Source organism: Triticum aestivum, chromosome 1D (genome assembly GCF_018294505.1).
Source record: "Triticum aestivum cultivar Chinese Spring chromosome 1D, IWGSC CS RefSeq v2.1, whole genome shotgun sequence".
NCBI lineage: Eukaryota > Viridiplantae > Streptophyta > Magnoliopsida > Poales > Poaceae > Triticum > Triticum aestivum.
Genome location: NC_057796.1, coordinates 20,665,946 through 20,690,673, shown reverse-complemented (window position 1 = coordinate 20,690,673; position 24,728 = coordinate 20,665,946). Strand labels below are relative to the sequence as shown.

At 45.9% G+C, this 24,728-nt stretch overlaps 3 protein-coding genes across 3 annotated transcripts in view; 2 read left to right on the top strand and 1 right to left on the bottom strand.

The window, feature by feature from the left end:
* The first annotated feature begins 13,022 nt into the window (after positions 1-13,022).
* LOC123163641 (chalcone synthase 2-like) lies at positions 13,023-14,406 on the top strand. The gene is made up of 2 exons (XM_044581002.1): positions 13,023-13,206; positions 13,406-14,406. Exons 1-2 carry the CDS (start codon positions 13,050-13,052, stop codon positions 14,404-14,406), a joined length of 1,158 nt encoding a protein of 385 aa, XP_044436937.1. The 5' UTR covers positions 13,023-13,049.
* Positions 14,407-19,651: 5,245 nt separating this feature from the next.
* LOC123180013 (uncharacterized) lies at positions 19,652-22,082 on the top strand. Its single transcript, XM_044591965.1, has 4 exons — positions 19,652-20,035; positions 20,276-20,652; positions 21,309-21,574; positions 21,662-22,082. The coding sequence occupies exons 2-4, from the start codon at positions 20,317-20,319 to the stop codon at positions 21,828-21,830; spliced, it is 771 nt and encodes a 256-aa protein (XP_044447900.1). The 5' UTR covers positions 19,652-20,035; positions 20,276-20,316; the 3' UTR covers positions 21,831-22,082.
* Positions 22,083-22,569: 487 nt separating this feature from the next.
* Positions 22,570-24,728, bottom strand: part of LOC123180014 (actin-depolymerizing factor 7) — a 2,402-nt gene continuing 243 nt past the window's right edge. Inside the window, exons 2-4 of the mRNA XM_044591966.1 lie at positions 24,661-24,728; positions 23,023-23,288; positions 22,570-22,925 (exon numbers count right to left, since the gene is read on the bottom strand). The exon at positions 24,661-24,728 is cut by the window's right edge and continues 2 nt beyond it. Coding sequence (XP_044447901.1) covers positions 22,775-22,925; positions 23,023-23,288; positions 24,661-24,663 — 420 coding nt within the window. The 5' untranslated portion in view covers positions 24,664-24,728 and the 3' untranslated portion in view covers positions 22,570-22,774. The remainder of the gene's footprint in view (positions 22,926-23,022; positions 23,289-24,660) is intronic.

The window sequence follows — 24,728 nt, the reverse complement described above, 5'->3', positions numbered from 1 at the left end:
CATCATTCTAAGTTTGCTCGTAAGATGTTTCGTGTTTGTCCATTGGGTTTGGTTGGTGCAGCGTCCGCTGACTGGGCGATTAATTAGCGAGAGTAGGGGTGTTGCATGCAAGCTGGAGGGGTGAGGCCACATGCGGAAACTAATTAGTACTTGTGTTTGCTTAGAGCAAGTATAGTGCCAAGCTTATAGCCTGTTTACATGGCAATTTGCATATGTGAAGGAGAGAGGTATGAAAAAGTAAGAGGAGTGGATGCCACGTCAAAATGCATACGTGTGTGCTTTTAGAGAACCTCTAATCCACACCCTGTCTGGCTTGACATTGCCCAAGATGCCAAATTTCTCCTCCCTCCTATCTTAAAAACCTCCTCCACCTCCCTCCTACATCGGTCTTTTTATTTATTTCTTTGATAAATGTTTTCAGACGGAGCGAGTACAAATTTTCTCCTCCCTCGTATCTTAAAAACGTCCTCCACCTCCCTTCTGCACCGGCCTTTTTGCCTCAATCTCTTGGATTTTTTTCCCACACTTACTTCTGCCATCGAGACTTCAGCCCCCCACCGAAAACCGTCTACCCCTCTCCTAATAATCTTGGAATAGGCTTTCACGCTGCTATAATATACAAAAGTAACACAAACAAACCCATAAAAGAAGATGAGGAGACTCTTACAAAGTAGATCAAAGTTATGTCCGTCCCGCCACGATTGCACGTCCATCATTCTTTTCTCTTTTTTTAGAACTAGAGCTGTTAAGAACTACTCAAACAGGACCGGGACATTCAGGCATCAACAGTGGTCGAAGTCTCTCCGGTACTTCCGCGATCATCATCTGGTCTCCACTGCTTTTGGTTTCCGCTGCAAGTTCATGGGCAAGTGTGTTGCCGCTGCGTCTGATACACTTGACTTTGCAATCTGCAAACAAGGACACCGCCATCATTCTAAGTCTGCTCGTAAGATGTTTCGTGTCTGTTTGTTGGTTTTGGTTGGCGCAACGTCCGCTGACTGGGTGATTTATTAGCGAGAGTAGGGGTGTTGCATGCAAGCTGGAGGGGTGAGGCCACATGCGGAAACTAATTAGTACTTGTGTTTGCTTATAGCAAGTATAGTACCAAGCTTATAGCATGTTTACATGGCAATTTGCATATGTGAAGGAGAGAGGTATGAAAAAGTAAGAGGAGTGGATGCCACGTCAAAATGCATACGTGTGTGCTTTTAGAGAACCTCTAATCCACACCCTGTCTGGCTTGACACTGCCCAAGATGCCAAATTTCTCCTCCCTCCTATCTTAAAAACCTCCTCCACCTCCCTCCTACATCGGTCTTTTTCCCTCGATCTGACCTAGTTTTTTTGTTTCAAACCGGCTTCTGCCACCGAGACTTCAATCCCCCCACCGAAAACCGTCCGCCCCTTCGCGTAGCTTTATATATGAAGTAACACAATCAAACTGATACAAGTTGATGAGGAGACTCTCTTACAAAGTAGATCAAAGTTAAAACAAGAGTACTACATCCGTTCGGGTTTAAAAGTCTGTCGGGCCACCATTGCACGTCCATCATTCTAAGTTCACTCATAATATGTTTCGTGTTTGTTCATTGGGTTTAGTTGGGGCAACGTCCGCTGATTGGGCGATTAATTGGCTAGGGTAGGGGCGTTGCACGCAAGCGCGAGGGGTGAGGCTGCATACTGGAATTATTTACTTGGGCGATTTTAAAAGGGCCTTCCTCTCTATCTTATGCACCATTAGTGTATGTGGCGAGCATTGCATGTGGAATTAAATATTTTTTGTAATTGCCACAAGCATTGGCCTCAGAGTTGAGTTAATTACGCTTTTGATATATAAGCTTGCATTCATTAGCCCTACAACTTACGTTTCGGGTACATCCAAGTACATTTCGTTCACTTGCCGTTATGTCTCTGTTAAACTCTGCACGCCAGATGGCCCACACTCCATACCTGCGCATGGGGCACGCCTGTCAGTGGCAAAGACAGAAATACAAATACAGCCAAAAAAACAATTTGTGCCCACTGGCATTCGAAATTGACACGTTACCTACCACACTCCTAGTAGCAGCCACTGTACCAGCTGTTACTTTCCTTTATTGTTTCAGATAGACATTTATCTTAGATGGCTAGGAAACAATTGATTGAAAGTCGAATAGGTGTCGCACGAGGGTTTATGCAATTTATTTTGCTCCTTTTCGGTTTTATTCTGCAATGACTGGAAAAGCCAGTTTTTGAAACAAAAACCCGGAATTTCCAGCATTTTTCCGGTCAATTTTTTCAAACGAATGTTCAAAATACAATTGAATTTTTTAGTGTAAACATATATTCCTTTTAACCCCATATATGACAAAATGTGTCTCCTGTTCTAATGGTCAGCTTGACTTATTTTATTAGGAGGGGTGCCGGTTCAAGGCATCGCTAAGGCCTTATCACGACCTTGCCCATCTTTTGTTATAAAAAGGTCCGTTGATGTACTTTGATGTTTTGTTTGTCTACTTGGGGATCACGCGAAGACTGCTTGGTTATTTTTTCGCACAGTCAGCCGTACAAAGAATCATGGCGCCATCGGTGTCGTGGAATTGTCACGACAGATGTCCTAGTGTAAGGAATTAGTCGTGAGGCAAACGTATCTATGTGGTAGCTTGAGAGGGGTTGAGCGGAATCGAGAGACGCAACGCAAGACAGGGATTTAGACAGCTTTGGGCCCCGGGAAACATCATCCGGTAACAACCCTACATGCTGTTTGTGGCTAGGTCTCATTATCATCACGAGGGAGTCGCCGGTAAACCGGCCCTTTGTGTCTAGCCCTAGAGATTGTTTCTTCTTGCCTCTGTCCCCCTTTGGGGAGCCCTGCCCCTCCTTATATATGTTGAAGGGGCGGGTTACATGTGGAGTCCTATTAGGATTAGGACTAGTCTATCTCTAATACAAACCGGATACAAGTCCAGGTCTTAACTCCTTGTAAAACAAATATTCCTCACGCCTTTCCTCTTAAACCGGCCCACCATAGTATGAACCGGCCTTCATGAACCGCCCGTTGGGCCACCGGGTCTTGTCGCTCCTCTGACCCGCCTGCCGGATTACCAATGAATCGTAAACCGCCAGGTCCAAATGGGTCGCCAGTGAATCGTTAAGTCTCAGCCGGGTCTCAAGTAAACCGCCAAGTCCGGCCAGGTTATACTTCCGGCCGGTTTACGCCGCGGGGTATATCCCCGACAATCGGGTACCAGGTTTGAGGTGGAGAAGTTCAACGGAACTGGAAGCTTTGGGTTATGGCAGACAAGGGTGAAAGATTTATTGGCACAACAGGGATGCTTGAAGGCGTTGTTGCAGGAAGCCAAGCCAGCTAAGATGGAGGCGGATGACTGGGAGGAGTTCCAATTGAAAGCAGCCGGAACTATACGGTTGTGTCTGTCGGACCAAGTTATATATCATGTGATGGATGAGAATTCGCCGAAGAAGATCTGGGAGAAGCTGGAAAGTCAGTTTATGTCCAAGACTACGACGACCAAGGTGTATCTGAAGCAAAAGTTGTATGGGATGAGGATGCAAGAGGGGTCAGATCTTGTGGAGTATATGAACGCCTTTAATCAAGTCGTGACGGATCTAGCACGCTTGGGTGCGACGGTTGACGACGAGGATAGGGCAATTCTGCTTCTTTGTTCATTGCCATCATCTTATGACCATTTGATCACTACTTTGACGCACGGCAAGGAGACCGTCAAGAATGAGGATATTACTGTGGCATTGCTATCTTGTGATATGACAAAGAAGAACGCGGTGGAAGTCTCTCATGGTGAAGGTTTGCTAGTCAAGGGAGAGGAGTGGCGGAAGGGATATGAGGCAGGGAAGAACAAGAAAAAGAAAAAGAATATACAGTGTCACAAGTGTAAGCAGTGGGGACATATGAGAAAGGACTGTCCAAAACTCAATGGTGGGGCAAGTGCTAATAAGGCAACTCATGGTGATGACTCAGACAATAGTAGTGATCTTCTCATAGTATCAGACAGGCGGTCAACCAAAGGTGAAGCGTGGATGCTGGATTCAGCTTGCTCTTTTCATGCGACACCCAACAAGGAGTGGTTCTCTTCATACAAGTCTGGTGAGTTTGGTTTAGCCTATGTGGGCGATGACACAGGTTATCGTATTGCTGGAGTAGGTGACATCAAAATCAAGATGTTTGACGGAGTTGAGCGGATGCTTCGGGGGGTCAAGCATGTGCCAGGGCTAAGGAGGAATCTAATTTCGCTTGGTGTTCTTCATGATGGTGGTATGGTATTCCGTTGTGATCGGGATAACAAGACCATGAGAATCATGGAAGATGAGGTGACCGCGATGATTGGAGGGAGGACGGCTTCGCATCTTTACAAGTTGCAAGGGAGCACTATTGCAGGTGGAGTCACGGAGACTGGAGTTGCAGGAGTAGCAGCGGGGTCTCACGGCGGCGGCGGGTCTGGGGCAGACTCGTCGAGTAGCTCTCGGTAAGCAACGAAGAAGACAACACAAGTCCGGAGTGCATGAAAGTTTGACGCATGGACAAATTCAAAGTGGTGGAGAATATTCGCCAAGGTGGAGTTTGTTGTGTTTGTGTCGAATATTTTGTACTAGTTGGGTTACGCTTGGACTTGGTGTTGTAGTGTGGGTAGGATACTTGTAGTGTCAGAGTCGGACACGTTGTACCCTTGGCCTCTTATATATGAGGAGGCACCCCACGTTGTAACCCATGACGACTAGATAACGACAGGCCCGCAAGGGGGTGCCGGCGGCTTGTGCCGGTGCCCGGGTGGCCGGTGTTGTGGTATCTCGGGCAGGAGCGCCCGTAGTCATTGCCTCGGGGAGTAGGCGAGTTCGCCGAACCTCGTTAACAAATCTCGGTGTCGTCATTGTCTGTGATTGCTTGTTTCTCGGTGGATCGACTATGTACCTCGATTTAATTCTAACAAAAAGGGACATGAGAGACCCACACATTCAGTAAATCCCATGACATACACATTTTGGATTACCTTGCACAAAAATATACACATTCATGGTTTCAAATCAATTTACAAGATAACCTATATAAACGGTAGTATGCATGTACTTATGACAAACAGTAGGGGCGCGTTTGGTTGCCCGCATATAGGCCAACCAGGCCCGCCCGGGAAGAATCCGGCCTGTTTGGTTGCCAGCATACACTATTGGGTCTGCATTGCATGAAGTTCAAAGCACTTCTTTGCCTGTCTCGCGAGGCACGCTCGAATCGACAGTTTCTCGCGAGCCAGGCCCGAGCCAGACACGTGGGCGATAGGGGTTGCACGCAAGGAGCCACCCTCGAGAAGCCGTGTTGTTTCCCGAAGCGCCGACAATTATTACCCTCACCACTCTCTCTCCCCTCTCCCCTCTCCCCACTCTCACCACGGCGGTGGCGTGCAGCAGATCGGCGAACAGCAAGTACCTCTGGCCACCTTCACCGGCACCCCTCCTCGCCTACTACATCGCATTCGATTCGAGTTTCAATTTGATCCGCTTTAGGGGAATGGGGAATCGGGGTAAACACCATAGAAGCTTCCATAACATCGTCATGACTACTGGTACATATGAGGTTCCAGATCCGGATTGAGTACAATAGTAACGCGGATTAGGGTTCATCTTATATAGTACGCGCAGATCTTAGCCTCGGGGACCCTGGAGGCGATTGGAGCGGCGGGTGGCCTCGGTCTTGGTCTTCTCCTGCACTACCGTCTCTTCTTCCTCGCCGGAGTCCACCTCGATTGGCATGCTTCGGTTTCCTGGCTCCGGTGCCCTCACAATCATCACCACTGCATCCTCTTCTTCCCCTTCCGTAGGCACAGTATTTGTGGTGAAGTACACGCCGGCCTGATGGTCATGAGGACGCCCGTACTGTCTGTATACTTGGCCCACTTTGCTCTCTGCCCAGCGTCACCGGATTTAGCTTGATTCATGGCCCGGCGAAGTATGTCGACTGACATAGTGCCCTTCGTTAGGTCAGGAATCAGTATCTTCAACTCCTCCGATGTCGCCTTCTTCACGCTGCTGAAGTTTGAGCACACTTCCATGGTGTTCTCAAACTTGGTGCGGTCACCGAGTGAGTACCCTAGGAAGAAAGCCCTCCATCCAATGGCCTAAAGGAAGGGGTTGGCGTTGGGGTTGGGGTTGGACTTGTTGTTGCAGCTCATGGCATTAGGCCTGAGCTAGCCAGGCCCAGTCACTACGGCTGCCAAACACGCCCTAGATGGTGCAGTGGCTAACACCTATAGCTTGTTGTCTGAAGTTGCTGGTTTGATTCATGCTGACTGCATTTCTTTTTGCTGAGTTTTAGTTTTTTGAATTTCTATTTTTTTTGGAAAACATGATCAAATTTTGAGAACAGAAACATTTTTTGAAACTACAGAACATATATTGAATTTGTGAAAAAAATAAAAATCTGAAATTCTATTTTTTTAATTTCATTTTTTTGAAAAGAATTCAGCACTTTTTGAAATTAGAAAGTTTTGGGGAATTTCTTAAGATTTGTGAAAAAAATCTGAACAAAATTTGAAACAGTAATAGTTGTTGCAAATTTTAACAAATTTTAAAAAATGTGAATATTTTAAAATTTTCTGAATAGTTGTTGGAAGAGAAAAATAAACTTGAAAATCTTTTAAAAAGGAAATAAAAGAAGAATTAAACAAAAAATAAAAAGCTTAAAATGAAAGAAAAAGAAGAAAGGAGAGCAAATAAGAAAAGCATATAAAAACGAAAAAAATGAAAAGAAATAGAAAACCTGGTTCAGGTCTTCTAAAAGTTCGCAAAAACAAAAAACCCGGCTCGGAACCTCATAGAAGGTTCCAAAACCAGGATCGCGGAAACGCTTAATGGGCCGGCCTACTCAGAACGCTCGGCCTACTCAGATCGCAGAAATACTTAATGGTCCGGCCTACCCAAAACCAGGATCGCAGAAATGTAGAAATATTCATGAATTTAAGAAAAGTTGGTGAATTTTGTAAAAATATGATAAAAATAATAATAAATAAAAGATTAAAAATTGAAGAAATACAAACTAGAAGTTTATAGAAGCTCCCTCAAATAGGAAAACCCTATTCGCAGCTTGATACATGAAATATTTTCAAATTCATGAACTTTTCACAAATTGAAGGACCTTTTTTCAAATATGTGATTTTTTCTTAAATTTTCGAAAAAATCGACTGCGTATCCTTTTCAATTTTGGCCAACGTTTTTTGTAAATTCATGGACTTATTTCTGAAAAACTATGATTGTTTTTAATTGACAAACTTTTTCAAATCTATGAACATTTCTCCGAATTCATGAACATTTCTCCGAATTCATGAACATTTTATAAAATCCACGAACATTTTTTAACTTGTAAACACTTTTTTTTAATTATTTTTCGTGATTTTTAAATATTTTTTTCTACTTCTTATAGAAAAGTAAGTATCAAGGGCAGGTCATGGTCAAAGTGGCGAGTAAGGATTACCCTGAAGGAATCAACAAACATTTGTTTTTCGATGGAACTAACCAGCTAGTTTTTTTGGGCTACGAACTGTGCCAGCTGGCGACCGAGTGATATAACGAATCCCATTAGCGTGACCAGGCGAGCGGCTTTTCGGCGGGGCTCGTTGGCTTCAGCGTGGGTGCTACATGGTGATTTGAGCGCCTTAAGCGCTGATTAGGAGCACTCGTCAGTAAGAACTTTTTTGTATGTGGCGCTCACACTCCCACTCTTCGTTGCTTCTAATGTGTCGGCCCATGTATTTCTTTTTCACCCTACTAGAAGATTTGTGAATGATCTAGAAGATTCCCTGTGGTTACTCCTGCTGGGACTTTCTCGTTTTTGCACTTGATTTTTTATTTTTTATTTACCTTTTTTCCTATTCACCTTTTAAAATTTCATGAATATTTTTTCATTCAATTTTTTTCCAAAAATGTAATTTTTCCAAATTCAAACTTTATCAAAATTCAATATTTTCTTCTAAAATTCAGGACCTTCCCCTAATATGTGAATATATTTTCAAAAAATTGAACTTCTTTTAATTTAGGGAACACATTTTACTAGTCACAAACTTTCCCAAATTTGTGATCACTTTCATATTACGCGTTTTTCAAATCCCTGAAGTTTTAAAAATATTAAATATTTTTAGTTCCACAAAAAAATTTAAATTGTGAACATTATTCAAACTTGTAATTTTTTTGAAATCAGTGAACATTTTACTAAATCATGTTTTTTACAGATTCATGCACTTTTTTCCAATCCGATTACATTTTTCAAAATTGACAAAGAGTATTTTAATTTTCATTTTTTTAAAATTTCTTGATTTTTTTGATTCAGGTTTTTTTAATTTGATGAAATATTTTTATAGAACCAGCTATTTTTTATCTAAAAATCTTTTTAGTGAACTAAGAACAATATACCTACTGTAGCAAGGTAGAAGCAAAAAAAAGCAAGCGATAGAGCGAGCTTTACTGGGCCAGGTCCATGCGGGCGACGCCTTGGGCTTTGGTTCGCCAACTGGCGCCTTAAGCCCCAAAGAAAGCGAAATCAGTATAATTAAGGAGTACTCGTTGTAAAGAACACTCCACCTTCCCAGGTCGCGACAAGTGGCGCACATGCAGCGCGTCACTTGTCGCAACATGGGAGGTTTCCCTTTTTTCGTAGATCCGTTTATTCAAAACGTTTTATCTCTTAAACCGTGCGTCCAAATCTCGAACCGTTTTCACCGTTGGATTCCTCGCGTCGAGATCTTCAAAACTAGATCCCATGTTGATAGGTTTTGATAAACTTTTTTTTTCATGAAAAAAACCGGACGAAAAAACCGAACCGGGAGCACGGGTTTTTTCCTTTCCGAAAGAGGCACGCCCGTGCCTCTCGCGAAATCACAACCATGCACTGGTGGAGCTACTCACGGGCAAAACCGTGCCGTGGCCCGCCCAGCAAAATCGCAAAAAAATAATTTAAATACATATGTTCTTTGTCCAGCTCACATGGCCACGTGATTGGCAGCCCAAACGCACAGCCCAACAAAGCAGAACACAGCTACAGCGGCGGAGTTCCAGCAGCTGGGGTAGGTACAACAAGTCGGAGTTAGCCCCAATTAACTCTGCCCAGTGGCGATCTATCCCGGCGTCCTTCATCTGATGTGGCGGCGCTAGCCACGCCGGCGAGCCGGCCAGTGGCGACCCAGCAGCAGCGGCAAGCAGAGCAACGAGCGGCGGCTACAAATTGAGCTACCGGCCGCTGCGACGGACGACCAGTCCAAGTCCAGCATTATTGCTGTGTTTGCAGGAGACCCATAGCACAGCTGCACAGGTAAATCTCTCTCTTGTATTGTTTCCCCAATTTCACCTGCATGGGGCGGGGTCAAAGCAAATCTAAAATTCACATAGCTAGCAATTTTCAGTCACTTGATCTTTACAAATTGTAATTTAGGTGTCAGCTTTGCGATGGGCAAAGCTAGCCAACAAAGAATTGATTTGGTATTTAAGAGGAAAAAGAGATGATTTGAATGAAGTTGAGGAGGATCATCCATCACCAGCAGATCATCCTATTTCTCTACCCTGGGTTGAATTGGAACAACTGCAGCAGCAGAACCAAAATGGGCTTCAACAAAATCAACAGGCTATTTAGAGGTATCGAATTCTTGCAGCGAGACCCAGGATTGCGCCCACAAATTTGGCAATATCCACCAGAGCAAAGAGATAGTGTGCGGCGAGCATATTTGCTGTTGACTGCTATGCAACCCGGTCAACAGAATTATGAACCTTCAGGGTGAAATAGAGCATATTTGATTTGTGGTATATGTAACACCATGATGACCATGACTGATGGTAAACTACTATGGCTTCTTTTGTTTAGTACTAGTATATATGTACATAAATATGTGTGTGCGTGCGTCTAGCTTGTAATCAATGAGAACAAATATGCTGCTCCATACTGACTATGCCTACTGAAATAGTATATGGATCAAATTTTAAAATATTGTGTGTTGTTCATTAGCTTGGCCTGCCCAGTATATTTCTTGTAGCTCCGCCACTGCAACCGTGCCTCTCGTGGAAGCAAAACCGTGACTCTCGTGAAAATAATAAAAACAGAAAACCCGTTTTTTTGGTTTCTGAGAGGCACGGCCGTGACTCTCGTGAAAACACAACCGTGCCTCTCGCGGAAGCAAAACCGTGACTCTCGTGAAAGAAAAAAAAAACAGAAAACGCGTATTTTTCCCTTTTCGAGAGGCACGGCCGTGACTCTCGCGAAAGCACAACCATGCCTCTTGCGGAAGAAAAACCGTGACTCTCGCGAAAGAAAAAAAACAGAAAACACGTTTTTTTCCGTTTCCGAAAGGCACGGCCGTGACTCTCGCTAAAGCACAACCGTGCCTCTCGCGGAAGAAAAACTGTGACTCTCGCGAAAGAGAAAAAAAGAAAATGCGTTTTTTCGTGCAAAAATATTTTTTTCGATTTTTTATATCAAAAAGCTAAGGAAGACCGAGGGAAAACCAAAACGTCGAAAAAACCCCCAAAAAAGCCGTTTAAAAGCCGAAAACGCGTGCGAAAAAATAAATAAAAAATCCGAAGGGAGCATCCAGAGCGCGACACATGGCGAATGGCTGAGAGCACGCTAAGTGACGCTGATCGTTGCGAGGCTCCCGAAGGAGCGCTCGTTAACTAGTTGCTCTCCAAAGAGAGGACTCTTTTAATAACCCTATATTTTCCTAAAAAAATAACCCTATATAAAAAAGAGGAAGTTCTCAAAAAAAGAAGAAGAGGAATTGCTCAAACAAAAAGACGAGGACACTTTTTCGAGAGGTCCAATTAGGCGCCTTGAGCGCAAGGAAACATACTTGGCGCACACTAGCGATCTTATTGGGACACATGTCACTACTCCTCTTTCGCTCGTTCGCACGTATTCGTTTTGTCGTTCGGTGCAGTTTTTTTTTCTGGTTCATTGGAAAAAGTTCATGATTTAGAAAAGATTCATGAATTTTTAAAGAAATCACGAATTGTAAAAAAGCTCACAGTATTAATAAACGTTCACGAATTTGAAAATAGTTTGTGAATATTTTTTCAATCAAATTTAAACCAACCAAAATAAAAAATATCAAATGGAAAAATAACAAAAAATAACCTAACCCTCAAGCAAATTTAACCCACCATCGTTTGCAAGAGGAGTTTCCCTTTGTACCCTAGTCCGACCCATAGGGAGTCACATGTGGGCGACGCAAGCGTCCTACTCGGAACGGGCGACACATATTAACGCCCAATCATTACATGTCTCCCATTATCCACAATGCTCTCCAATGTAAAAACTTGAAAAGACCCGAATTTGCATCGTCTCCATTTGCTTGAAGAGAAGGAAAACCAATATCCTCAATACCTACCGAGGGAATCCCAAATTCGCCGAGCGCACCCTTGCTGACACTGTTAAATCCATGCTGCCTTCCTATGGGGGGCTGACCCCAACTCCACGATGGCCCCACCCTCCTCGCCCCTCCACTATTGTGCCCACTGTTCCTCAGGGAACTAAAAAATAATTTTGCATTGATTACAAAAATTAAATAAATCAACAAGAGAAGACCACTATTATTTACCACATTTTGTTGATCAAAAACTAGATATATTTTTGTTACGTTGATGGTTATTATGTATTTTCTCAAATACTTATTTATCACGAAAGTCAAGAGAAAACTATTGTTATTGTTATTATTTAACAGTGGCTTATAGAATGGTGCACTTGTGTTTGCTTTATCTGTGTTTATGTAATGCATTTGCGACATTTTATAAATGTATGACTATTGACTGCTATAGAATTCCTTGAAAATGTTACATAGATATTTATGGATGATTTTTCTGTTCCTAAAACCATGTTGGATAATTTCCTGTGTAATCTTAAGTTCTTAACAATATTTTGCAACGATTTGAGGATGGTAATCTTGTGTTGAATTGGAAAAGGTACCACTTCATGACAAACATAGTCCCTCATAGTTCAAATACTAAAAAGGAGAGGAAATACTCAATAACTAGTCACCAACCGGAAAAGCAAACAAAACTTCAATTAACTATGAAGTTTTTTAAAAAGAAATACTAGTCAGTTCTAACTTAAAAAGTCAAGTTGGATAGGAATACATAACCACAAAGATCTCATGATTGCATACATATATTAGGCTTAATTTGCGGTTATTGAACTGTGTCATGGTGTGATTATTTTATAATTCGCCGTGGAAAATAGCTACGAAACTATAGATAAGTTTGTTAGCCAAATAGTAAAACCGTCTGAATGAGCTGGATTACCATAATCGACCGTGAAACACTAAGTGATGCATATCTCCAATGTCGAAGCATAAAACAAAGCATGTATTACAACCATACTCTACCAACAGTTGAACTAAAGCCAGAATTAAATAAATACCATTGCTTTCATTTGTTTTTTCCTTTCAAATGAACCAATAATAATTCCGATAAAAATTAATCACAGTTTGTTTTAAAAATTGCAAGCCTGCCATTGCTTCAAGAGAGCTATTTGCATACTCATAGCCAATCCATAGTGTCAATTCACACGGATATTCTCTTCTTTGTCCTGTAGCACCTCCACCAACTTAGTACAAGGCGCTGTACCTTTTTTATATACAAAAAATAAGGCTAAAATCAGGAGAGAAAGAGTCACAACGAAACCTATATATAGTTTTAAGTTGAGAAGCTTTCCTGCTTACACATAGAGAAAAGCATCCTGATAGCTGATTTGGTGAACGCTGCCAATCGCCGATGTGGTCAGCACTCGGCCAGAACAGATGAATTGTCCTCTTGATCAAGTTCGCCGTCTTCGTCTGCTCTCGGCCGGATGCCATTTTTGTCTGCTGTTACTCCTTTGTTTGCTCTTGGCCGCTAGCTCATATGGAATATCCTTCTCGTACCTGGTACTACTGTATATATATATCTCCTCCGGCGGTCCGGCAATGCAGATCATCAGAGCCGACAGTAATTACGACACTAGCTAGCAAGCAAGCGAGCTATACTCTAGTCATGGCGCCGGTGGAGACGACGGCGGTGACGGTGGAGGAGGCGATGAGGGCACAGCGGGCGGAGGGCCCGGCGACGGTGCTGGCCATCGGCACGGCGACGCCAGACAACTGCGTGTCCCAGGCGGACTACGCGGACTACTACTTCCGCGTCACCAAGAGCGAGCACCTCGTCGACCTCAGGAAGAAGTTCAAGCGCATGTGTAAGTAGTATTTTATTATACTATAGTGTTAAAAACGTTCTTATATTATGAGACGGGGGAAGTAAATATGTTCTTCACCAATGCATGCAAAACGGCTACCACCCTCACTACTCTCTTAACGGCCAAACACATGCAATGCAATGCTTTTGGTTCCGCAAAATGGATGCTTTTGACATGTATCAACGGTGAGTGTGTGCAGGCGATAACTCGATGATCCGGAAAAGGTACATGCACCTGACCGAAGATATCATCCAGGAGAACCCAAACATTGGCTCGTTCATGGCGCCGTCGTTGGACGCGCGCCAGGACATCCTGGTTGCCGAGATCCCGAAGCTCGGGAAGGCGGCGGCGGAGAAGGCGATCAAGGAGTGGGGCCAGCCAAAGTCCAAGATCACCCACCTTGTGTTCTGCACCATCTCCGGCGTGGACATGCCGGGCGCCGACTACCAGCTGGTCAAGCTGCTTGGCCTCCGGCCATCGGTGAGGCGCGTCATGCTGTATCAGCAGGGCTGCTACGCCGGAGGCACGGTACTGCGCGTGGCCAAGGACCTCGCGGAGAACAACCGTGGCGCGCGCGTCCTCGTTGTCTGCTCGGAGATCATCGCCATGTGCTTCCGTGGCCCCTCGGAAGCCCACATTGACTCGCTGATCGGCCAGGCGCTCTTCGGAGACGGAGCGGCCGCGGTGATCGTCGGTGCCGACCCTGACGTCCCCATGGAGCGGCCGTTGTTCCAGCTGGTGTCGGCTAGCCAGACCATAGTGCCCGGCACGGATGGCTTCATCGAAGGCCAGCTCCGGGAGCTAGGGCTCACCTTCCAGCTCCACAAGGACGTGCCCCTGGCCATCTCGAAGAACATCGAGAGCGCGCTAGTGGCCGCCTTCGCGCCGCTGGGCATCAACGACTGGAACTCCATCTTCTGGGTGGCTCACCCTGGTGGGCCGGCGATCCTAGACATGGTGGAGGCGGAGGCCAATCTCGACAAGAAGCGGATGCATGCCACCAGGCACGTCCTCTCCGAGTACGGCAACATGTCCAGCGCGTGCGTCCTCTTCATTTTGGACGAGATGCGTAAGCGCTCGGCCGAGGAAGGCCAAACCACCACTGGGGAGGGCTTGGACTGGGGCGTGCTCTTCGGCTTCGGCCCTGGCCTTACCATTGAGACCGTCGTGCTCCACAGCGTCCCCATCACTGCCCCATGAGGACAATATCAAGTATCAACCAACAAGGCCCATCATTGGGATAGTTTGTCGATCGCCTTTGACCGCTTCAGTTTTCTTTCCTCGCTTTGGCATAGCGTTGGTCTTATATGGTTTTGTTATTTGTCAACGTGCTTTTATGTGTGTTGATTGATGTTGGCTTTGTACATACGAGCTATGCAGAGGCCCGATGTGTATTCATTATGTTTTGTATCTGCTTGATGCTTCATTTTGAGTCAATAAAATTTATCCTTTGTCGAAAAACAGCATGTCCGAACTACGGCTCTATAGTTTCATGTTAAGTGTGATTGTGGCTTTGAAAAACGGAGGCGTTTAAGCCTAAGGTCCTGTTTGTTTGGGCTTTTGCTTCTGCTTTTGCAGCTTTTCCATTTTAGCAAAAAAGCCACAAAATTTTCTAAATAGGGGTTTTTTTGCTTTGGCTTTTGACTTATGAATCAATATTGTTATATGTTGGTATAAGCCAAAAGCTGAACCAAAGACCTATTTTATGAGTTTTTTTTGGATTTTTACCAAAGTGAAAAAGCCGTAAAAGCAGAAGCAAAAGGCCAAACAAACAGGGCCTAAGTCGATCGAGAATTAACATTTTGTTGCTCCATGTATGCCTTATGGTTTGTATGTACTCCTTTGTTCTCTTTCCCCATGGACCTATTTTCGGGTCTAACATGGCAAGGGATACCCGCTACCCACGAATCCAACGGGTAAAAGCCCTATTAGAGTAAGGGTTTGAGAAAGTTTAATACCCATGAGTTTGTAATTGGAAAAAAAATGTATCCATCGGGTAAGCCGGGTACCGCCTACCCGCATATTAGTACACTTATAGGCAGGTCCCCTATGCCATTCATTAAAAAAGGGAAAACCCAAGCCTAACCCAGGCCGCACACAAAATGCCCTCCCCTCACCCACCCATTGCGCCGTCACACTCACAGAACACAAACACTGTATCCCCATCTCACCTCGGCTGAAATGCTAAATATACATGCTGAAATGTTGTGATTTACATACTGGAATGTTGAAATTATACACGTTACAATTTAAACTGAAAGGTGACCAAGAAATATTGGGACGGGTGCGGGTTTGAGCGAGCATTACCCTCACCTGAACCCGGGGGGTGCCATGTTGATTTTCGGGCTTGCTAAAATGCTCTTGTTTTTTATTTTAACTTGTTGGCTTTTGTCTACTAGCTAGAGATAGTCTTCATGGGTGTGCTTTTAGAGCATCTCTAGCAGACTCCGCATAATGCCGACCCGTGTTTGCGGTTCGCGAAAAAATGGCTGTGCGGGCCGGCGCGGACGGCAACAGAGGCAGACCCCGCGAAATGGACCCGTATAAAAGTATATTCGCGGAATATGCTCTTTTACGGGTCGGCTTTGCGGGGGCTGCTCTGGCGCCGCTCCCGCCGGCCCGCAAATCTAAAATTTGCACCTCAATTTGACATAAGATAATGCATTTCTTTGCTTTTTCAACAACATTGGATACATAGGACATCACCAAATCTTTGCTAGAATAGTAAGACCAAAGAAAAACAAGAACCACAATTATGCATTTTAGAAGATTTTAACTTCCATAACTGCTCCCACTAGTTGGACCAATATCTTCTTCATGCATTCATTATTGATCTGCGGATTCTTGATTTTGCAATCTTCATTCTTCTTCTTTGGTTCTAAAGAAAGTAGACGTTGCTTCCCCTCTAGTTGCACATGCAGCCGCTTCATTGCCTTCGATTCTACTAAGGAGTGCACGAACGTCTATTAAGTTTCTTTCTATCAATAAATCAATGTATTTGCCTTCCCAAAACCAAAATGAGCATCCATCTTCCTACACACATGATGATGTTCGAAATGAGCTATGGCAATTGAACCAAAGAATGCGGTGCCAAAGCCGAATGAAAACAACACGTACCCCGTCATTTTCGCATTTGAAGAACACCCATCCGGGGTGCTTCGGCGTGCCCGAAGTTAGCCGCAGCACTGACCGCGTGTAGTGTCGCACTGTATGAGCGGCATCGGCGAGCCGCAGCGCCGCTGCGCGAGCGCCGAGCTTGGCGGCTGGCCGGCCGAATCCATGTCGGCAAACCGTCGGCGGCGATGACAGGACGAACCCGTACCTGCATGCGGCGATGGGACTTTGCCGAGGCTGCGCGAGGTGCTCCCCGACCATTCCATTGCTTGGCGCAGCCACCGGCGGTCGGAAAAGCCAAAACCGGCCACCCGCGACGAAGGGTCGCAGATCTGCAACTTTCAGGCCCGCCGATGGAGGAGGGGGGGAGGGCAATCTTGTGCGTCTGGCGGCCTTTCGGCGTGATCCCGCCGGCTACTTTCGCCGGAATCATGGGCGGCGGCCCGACAGCGGGGCGAGGGGAGGTGGTAGGTGGGGAAAAGCGCAGGCTGAAATGTCCTCCCCACCAACCGCTCCCGCTATATGCAGGGCACCGACGGGCCGGGGGGGTGGGGGGGGCGTATTCGCGGGTTGGAGTCAAGATTTTGCCGCGCCCCTCAAATTTTTTACGTGCCAGCCACGTTTGCGGGGTGTGTTCGGCCGGGATTTTCCACGCCGATCCAAATTTTGGCGGTTATTTTGCGGATCGAGGCTTTTTTGCGGGGTCTGCTAGAGATGCTCTTAACCCAGTGGCGTGAGCCTGGTGGCATTTCTTGGCAGATCCGAATTTGAATCTGGCATTAATCATTTGGATTATTACAACGATTGATCTGAATTTAGTATCCCACATCTTCTTTCTTAATTAAAATATCTCGGGGCTCCTCTCCCCTTGATTCCCCCCTAGAGACAATCTGCTAAATCGATTAAGCTTTTTGACCATTAGCTATGGGTACCTTTTGCAAAGATTACATTCAGATGCCTCCCGTGACGACACGTATGAGGCAACACATGTGCACCACTTCACTTGTCGTCACCAAGGAGATTTGGTGGACAAATCTAGGATTTGTGGGTGTTGTATATATACATATTTTTTATATTCAAATTTCAATCTGAAATATCTTTCGATCCAAGCATCCAAAATTTACGATTTTTTTCATTGTTGCATCCACCACATCAATATCATTGAAACTAGATCCAAGTTGATGGGTTTCGATGAACATTTTTCGATGCAGCTAATTCCACTCCCCGTGATAATGTACTTATACTTCCCACGTAGTGTACTAGTACTCCTCTTGGTAGTGCATTTGTACTCACCCATGTGTAGTGCACCTATACTCCCTATGTAGCGTACTTAGGCCTTGTACAATGTTAGGTGCTTAGAGAGGTGCTTAGAAAAATAAACCGGATTTTTCTGAAGCACCGGTGCCTATTTCTACAGAAGAGATGCCTAATTAAGCGTCTATCCTGTACAAATAAGTAGCGGTGCTTAATAAAAGTCTGGTTTATTTTCTCTAAGCACCTTGCATTGTACAAAGCCTTATAATCCACACGGTTACCTGTGCTCCCACACATCATGTAATTGTCACATGTGTACTCCCAGTGCAATGGTACTCATTGTGGTCAAATGTACTCCTGCGCGTAGCGTATATGTAAATCCCCTTTAACATACATGTACCTTGTCCCGGGTAGTGAGTATGCACTAAGTACCAGTAGACGTACATGAAATGGACAGTACACACAAAAAACTAAATATAAGGTAAAAGAAGATGAGAAAGCAAGTGTTAATAAAGGGACACCAAAGAGAAAGGAAGAAAGATGAAAAATAAACGGACAAAAGCCATCACGGAGCGGCACACATGGTGTACTCCTACATGATGCCGCTTGCATGCCCCCCTCTCCCCACGCGCGAAGGGTACCCATATGTGTAAGTCCTCGTACAAAAGTGCATTGAACCACACCGCTGTAGTGCCATCATGCAATTCCGGCGAGGAACCATGCAATCACCTCCTCCTAGATTTTCTAAGAATAGGCCCTAAAAGCACGGACCAATTTGAGAAGTCCATAAAGACCAGGTCATCGCACTCGTACCCATGTTATGCATCGAAAGTTTATGTGAGCCAGTTCACCACAAACCAATCGATTAAAACTCACAACCAGTCTAAACTGAAAGCATCAGAGACAAGACCCCGAAGTTGCCGTGCTACAACACCACCAAAAGACAGATGGTGAGTAGGTTCAGTTCCAGCACATCAAAGACATGAAAAGATCATCCATACTCACGCGCTTAGAGCCAGTTTGGTTGGTGTCCTGGACACCACGCCTGCGATATATTGTTGCATGGCATGTGCCTGAGAACTTCAAAAAATCTGCCTGGTCAGCCGAGCATAGAAGTGCCCTGTTTTGTTCACGGCCTGGACTGGTGAGCGCTAAAAAGTCATTTTTGTCTCTGACACAGCGATTCGTTTTCTACCCTGACACCTCGTTTCTTGAGCCATATGATTAAACAACCCAGGCTGCTGCTACAGGCAAGCCCAGGCGTCCAAAAACGTTTGCCTGGTTTAGCGGCCAGGCTGGCTCCCTGGTCACGAGGATTCGAACCAAACAGGAGCCAGGCAGCTCCCAGGGAGGCCCCAGGCCAGGCGCACAACGCCCGGGAAGTGAACCAAACTGGCCCTTAACCCGGAGCACCAGGGTAGGAATCATGAGTAGTAACACTCTTGACGCTCTCCACTAAATTAAACCACCCAGTCATCTACCCGTGACGGTGCGTCCCAAATGCGTGACACTAGCTTGGTTCCCTTCTTTCACTATGATGCAGGGATTCTAGAACCTTTTTTTTTTGCGGATCACAAATTCTAGAACCCGGGTGGGTGGGTAAACTGCAATGTTCAAACGACACATCGTCTCAAAGCTGTACTCCCTCGGTTCACAAATACAAGATATTTCAACTACGCACATACTGAAATGAGCGAACAGACATAATAAACATGATGAAATGCGTCTATATACATTTGAATCAGGAAAAGTTGGTGTAGGACAGCTTATAATGGCCGGAAAAATTAAGCGGTTCGATTGAAGCCCTGGGCCCGCCCCGACAAGGCCCCCCAGGGCCGGTCACCGGGTGCCGGCGGGCCGCGGCCTCTTGGCGGGCTATAAACGTAGCCCGACTCGCTTCTACAACGGGGCCGCACCCGATACGTACGGGCCGGCCCGATCCCCAGCAGATTCATTCCCCGGGGCGCACGCAGAAGCCGACAAGCCATCACACGTGTCCCCCTCTTATCCACACCGCTCTCCTCACTCCCCCCTCCGCCACTATTTATGAGCTCCCTGGAGAAGACTTGACTTCCATTCGCATTCGCGACGAGAGAACGAAGAAAATAAAAATCCCCAATCCCTCCGCCCACCCACCACTGCTCCTCGTCCTCCCCTCCCAGATCTGCCGGGCACGGCCCTCGCCGGCGGCGTTGGGTCCGCGATGCCTCGGACGGCGCAGGGGGCCTCGCCCCTGCTCCGCGACGACGCCGGCGCCCTCCTCCCCTCCGCCATCTGCTGCTCCCACCGCCTCAAGCCCTGGTCTTGGCACCCCAATATCCACTCCTCCTAGCGCGCCCTCCCCTTCCTCCCCTCCCCTTCCCCTTCCTCCTTTCTTCCTCCTCTAGTGGCCGGACTTCTCTGCTTCTCGTCGCTGTCGTGCCTCTGCTTGCGGGATTGGATCGCCGGCGCCGGGACCGGGGTACGCCGCTGACCGACCGATCCCCTCTCTTTTAATCTCGCCGAATCTGGCGCAAACCTGCATCCAGTAATATCAATCTTTTAAATTACGTATGCTGCTGTTTAACGTTCATTTGGGATCTAGGACCTTTAATCTGAGCAGGGACCAAAAATAGAGCTAGTCAGCTACGAGTAGATCCTAGTTTACTGGAATCTTAATAAGCCAGCTCATGATGGCCTTGTGGTTGCTTGATGGACGCAGGTCTGTGGCTTGTGGTTGCTGTTCTAGGAATCGAGTTCTTGATGGATGGTCATTCCTGTGATCTTGGGAGTGTGCCAGCAGTGGCATCTGATGGTGCGGGTACCTCTTCCGCCGTCCCCGGCGGCACTGACATTTCTCCAGGGAAGCATTCAGCCCTGGATCGACCTCCGAGGCAGGGGGAGACTGCCGATGGCTCGTTGGAGGCTGGAATGTGTGCGGGTTTCTCCAAGTCGGCCGGCTTGGGGTTGAAGAAAGACCTCCAGAAGTGCGCAACGTTTCCGTCATCTGCCGTTGAGGCCGAACAGGAAGATTCATGCTGTGACGCTGATGACGCGCCGAAGGACGCTCACACTTACCAGCGCTCTGCGTCCTTGCCTGTGAGTAACTTGTGCTGTGTGTTATCATTTGCCAAAGGATCCACAAGTAGTATCATGCTTTCGATCCATTTCCTACTATACTAGTAGACATGAACATCTAGTCTGTGTTGTGTCAGTCATTGTGATCATGATTTTAAAATCTAGCAGCGAGCTAGTTCCCAACTAGCTGCTAGTATGTACAGGTTTTAAGCTAGGTAATGATATTTAACCATGAGCATTATAAACCATGTGTTGATATTTAGTGTGGAGAGGTATTGATGGCATGTTGCTTACTGTCTATAATTTCACAAACTGCATGTAATGCAATAGGCCGGCCTGTTCTTTCCGTTACAAGGAAGTAACAGCAAGTATGACACCACAAGACAATAATACAATGTTGACCTGCATAAATCGTTGTGTTCGTTTCTGCAGTTGTGGTATTGCTAAACAACTGGGGTATGCCTTACAATTGTCGGTTATAGTCATTGATTTGGAAGTGTAGACAACCAGAATCGCTTTTCGTTCACGTGAACCAACTCACTAATTATCAACCCCATGTTGACAAGTTACATGTGCTCCATGGAACGTTATTTGTCGGCAAGCCAGAAATAGTTTTGTTGCTATTAATATCGCGTAATGAGGAAACTAACCATCTCTTCCTTTTCTTGCCTCTGCAGCCAACGGTGAAGCTCATCCCTGCTATCAAAGGAAGCCGCCAAAAGAATGGGATTCCTTTACCAGCAGAGGATCGCCACATCAAATGGGCGGCCGACGTGTATGACCCCCCTGTTTCATCCGTTTCTCATTCTGTGAACAACAGTTACCAGCGACGGCCCAAGCCCCGTAAGAAGGACAAGACCAAACAGAAAGAGAAGCGGAAGGCCAGGAACAAGAAAAAAACCAGCAACGCTGCCCAAAATCAAGCTGTGCTCCAGACTCCTGAGTAAGATCGCTAGAACATCGCTGCTGTTAACCTCCCCCGTGAAACTGTAGACAAAGTTTGTTGATTTCTTCACGTTGTGCTTGGCAGACTGGAGGACCTTGGCACCTCCATTGGTAGGGAGGCTCCAGCCGACCCCGGCAAGCTTGAGACCGAGATGTTGGACTATGGCATCAGCAGCCAAGAGGCCAAATGCGGAAGCAGCTTCCTGCTCGAGACGGCTGCTAAAATGCATTTCTCCACCGCCGAGGCCTCCTGAAACGCCCGCGGGAGACTCCAGACTCTGCAGTAGCATCTCTGTTATGTAAATAGGATGGCTGTACATAAATAAATCATGTGTGTTGTTATCACCATGTACCTCCCGTTGGACGTGATGTGCTAGAGAACTTCTGCCCTAGCGTTATTTCGTAGCAATCGTCATGAATTTTGGACTGGTTTTTGTATGTAACTATGTATGTTCTGCTGGACAAAACTACCATCAATCTATTACTACACAACAGTTGCTGCCTTATCTAAAGATTCGCTGGTCGTGGCCAGTTCTCCATAGTAGTTATGTTTAAACTGATCTGCTGGAGGCAGTGTTCAAAATCAGTATTTATCAGAACACCATTATTCCCCCTGCCCAATCCATCTTCAGATGGATGTTCAAGTAAAAACATTTGAAATCATTGCATCCTGATGCATATCTACATACAAATGTTGCAAAACATCCCCATGAAACTTAGCATCTGATGTTTAACCTAGGTTACTGTCATTTGCCAGTTTGAAATTCACTCCTGTCAGTGAGATGTTTTTTTTTTTTTTTGCAAAATCAGTTGGATACTTGAAGCAGAGGATGGGGCATGCTAATAGAAGCTTCTGAATTGGATTTATCATCAAAATGTGTTGGATAATAAGCCTCAGTGGACATCATGGCATCATTAGTTTCAAGAACCAGTGATCCTAGTATGAAGGCTCACAACACAGAATCTACCAAAATTCTACCATGAAGATGCAACTGATCTCAGGATCCACGAATCAACAACCAGAAAGGATACATTTGTCGTCGCGCCAGTCATGGCTTACATCTTCCTTAGGTGGTACATACTGGCAACTCAAATCACAATTGCCTCATGGTAAACAGCTCATGACCAGCCTCGGCGAGCGCGCTAAATCCTCATCGGAGGCTCATACTTAAGGTAAGCAGCAGCACAGCCATGGTGCTCAGTTGGCACGGCCTTGGATCACATCAAAGCCGACCTCGGTCGGGTCTGTCGCCTGGAGCTCCACCTGGATGCCATCGAGCTCCCTCTTGAACCTCTCCTTGGAGCTCGCGTAGATCATCTTGCTCCTCACGCGTGCAGTGTCAGGAGACCTGCATGGACATTCAGAATGAATCGGTTGTTACTACACAGTTGCGCGTTGTGAAGAGTGAGCGGTGAATCGAAGAACAGATGGGAGGCATCACTGACCATGCGACGAAGAATATCTTGCTCTTCTGGCAGTTCTCCTCGGTGACAAAGTCATAGTCGAATATCGCGTATCTGCATTCATTGGTGGGGAGGCTAGCAGCAAAATCCTCGTAGTTCAGGGCAGGCTCGCCGACCTTCTCCACAACAACCATCTTCTTCTTGTCGTCTATCTTGTAGATGATGAAGCGGTGGGTTCGCTTCGCCTTCAGCTCCAGGAACTTGAGCTTGCATTCGTCGTCCACAGCCATGCCCGACGCAGCGTTCGCCTACAGTAAAAGCGCAGGACAGTTAGTCATGATATTAAGGAATACACTCTTTCTGCACTTGTAAAACAGTAGTACATCTGAATAAATGTTTGATGCGGACAGCTGATTAACAGGTGGCGCTGCTGCAACATGGCAACTACAATTAGCTGCACCTTTCTAAAGAGTGAGATTAGGTGTAGTTGGTTGCCAGTAGCAATCGTCTGAACCGAACCAATTCATCGCAAACGCCTGTCAGGACCGAACCGATTCATTGCCAACGCCTGTCAGGACAGTGGCTTTCGAACAAACGGAATTCCACTAAATGGGACTGTTCAGTGTATCTGAACCTCAGCTGGCGGAACATCAACATGACACAAGCTAATAAAGCGATTTGCGGGTCCACATCGAACAATGACATGATTACAGACAGAGTGTAGAACAGTCATGACCAAGGACCATAAATCATGCTGATGCTCAATGCGCAATGAGATTTCTTCTCTCGCATCTTCGTCTGAAATAATCTCGTTTCAATGTTTTTTTTCCTTTTCTAAAAGGAAGGTCGCCATTCCTTTTAGGGAAGCAACAACGAGCACTAATGTCCATCATGGAATTGTAAACAGGCTATTCGCAGACCGAAAGATCCATTTGAGATCCCAGTTGCAAACTTTCTATATCTCATCATTGGACAAAACACACCACAGTTGGATCCATTAAACTACATGACCACGAATAATAAACTCTACAGGCTGGCCATCTCACACATACTTGGGGTTTCCTAATCCTGACCGACAACTTAACAACGTCTCTAGAAACTAAAGCGCCACCATTAACAATTGAGGTGCCGAATTAACTAATGAGGGCATGTGTCACCATCCATCTAAAGCTTAGGCCCGTCTGTAGATTCACAACACAACTAATAATAATACTTTAAAACTAAATAGTATTGGTTCTTGGCCATGAGGCCAAAACTGAAGGACTGCTACTCCGCCTGTTCATCTCCAGGACCTACCCCAAATGGCCAAATCGACACTAAATCACGCGCATTATGAAGGGATCTTGCATGTTTAGGGCGAGACTCCGAAAATCGCCGGCACATGTTAGTACAAAGTTGAGTCATCTATTTTGGGACGGAGGGAGTAGTAAGGTACCACTACTTGTTGTCCTGGATGACTGGAACGGTGAGGACAGACCGGCGAAAACTAGTACGAACTCAAGCTTCAGGAAATTCGCTCGAAAAAAGAGAGCGTCCATCGGCAATGGATTTGATAGCCTCGCACTGCGCATTTTCTCCGGGGAAGAAACAATCTACGGCGCGCTGCTGATGGGTGCTGTGCGCGACGGCAGAAGCAAGATTGACCAAGAACATGGAGGGGAGATACAGAAAGATGTTTACCATGTCGGAGGCCTCGGAGTCGGAGACGACCCCGCGAGGAAGAAAGAGACGGATTCGGTGCGTCCCTG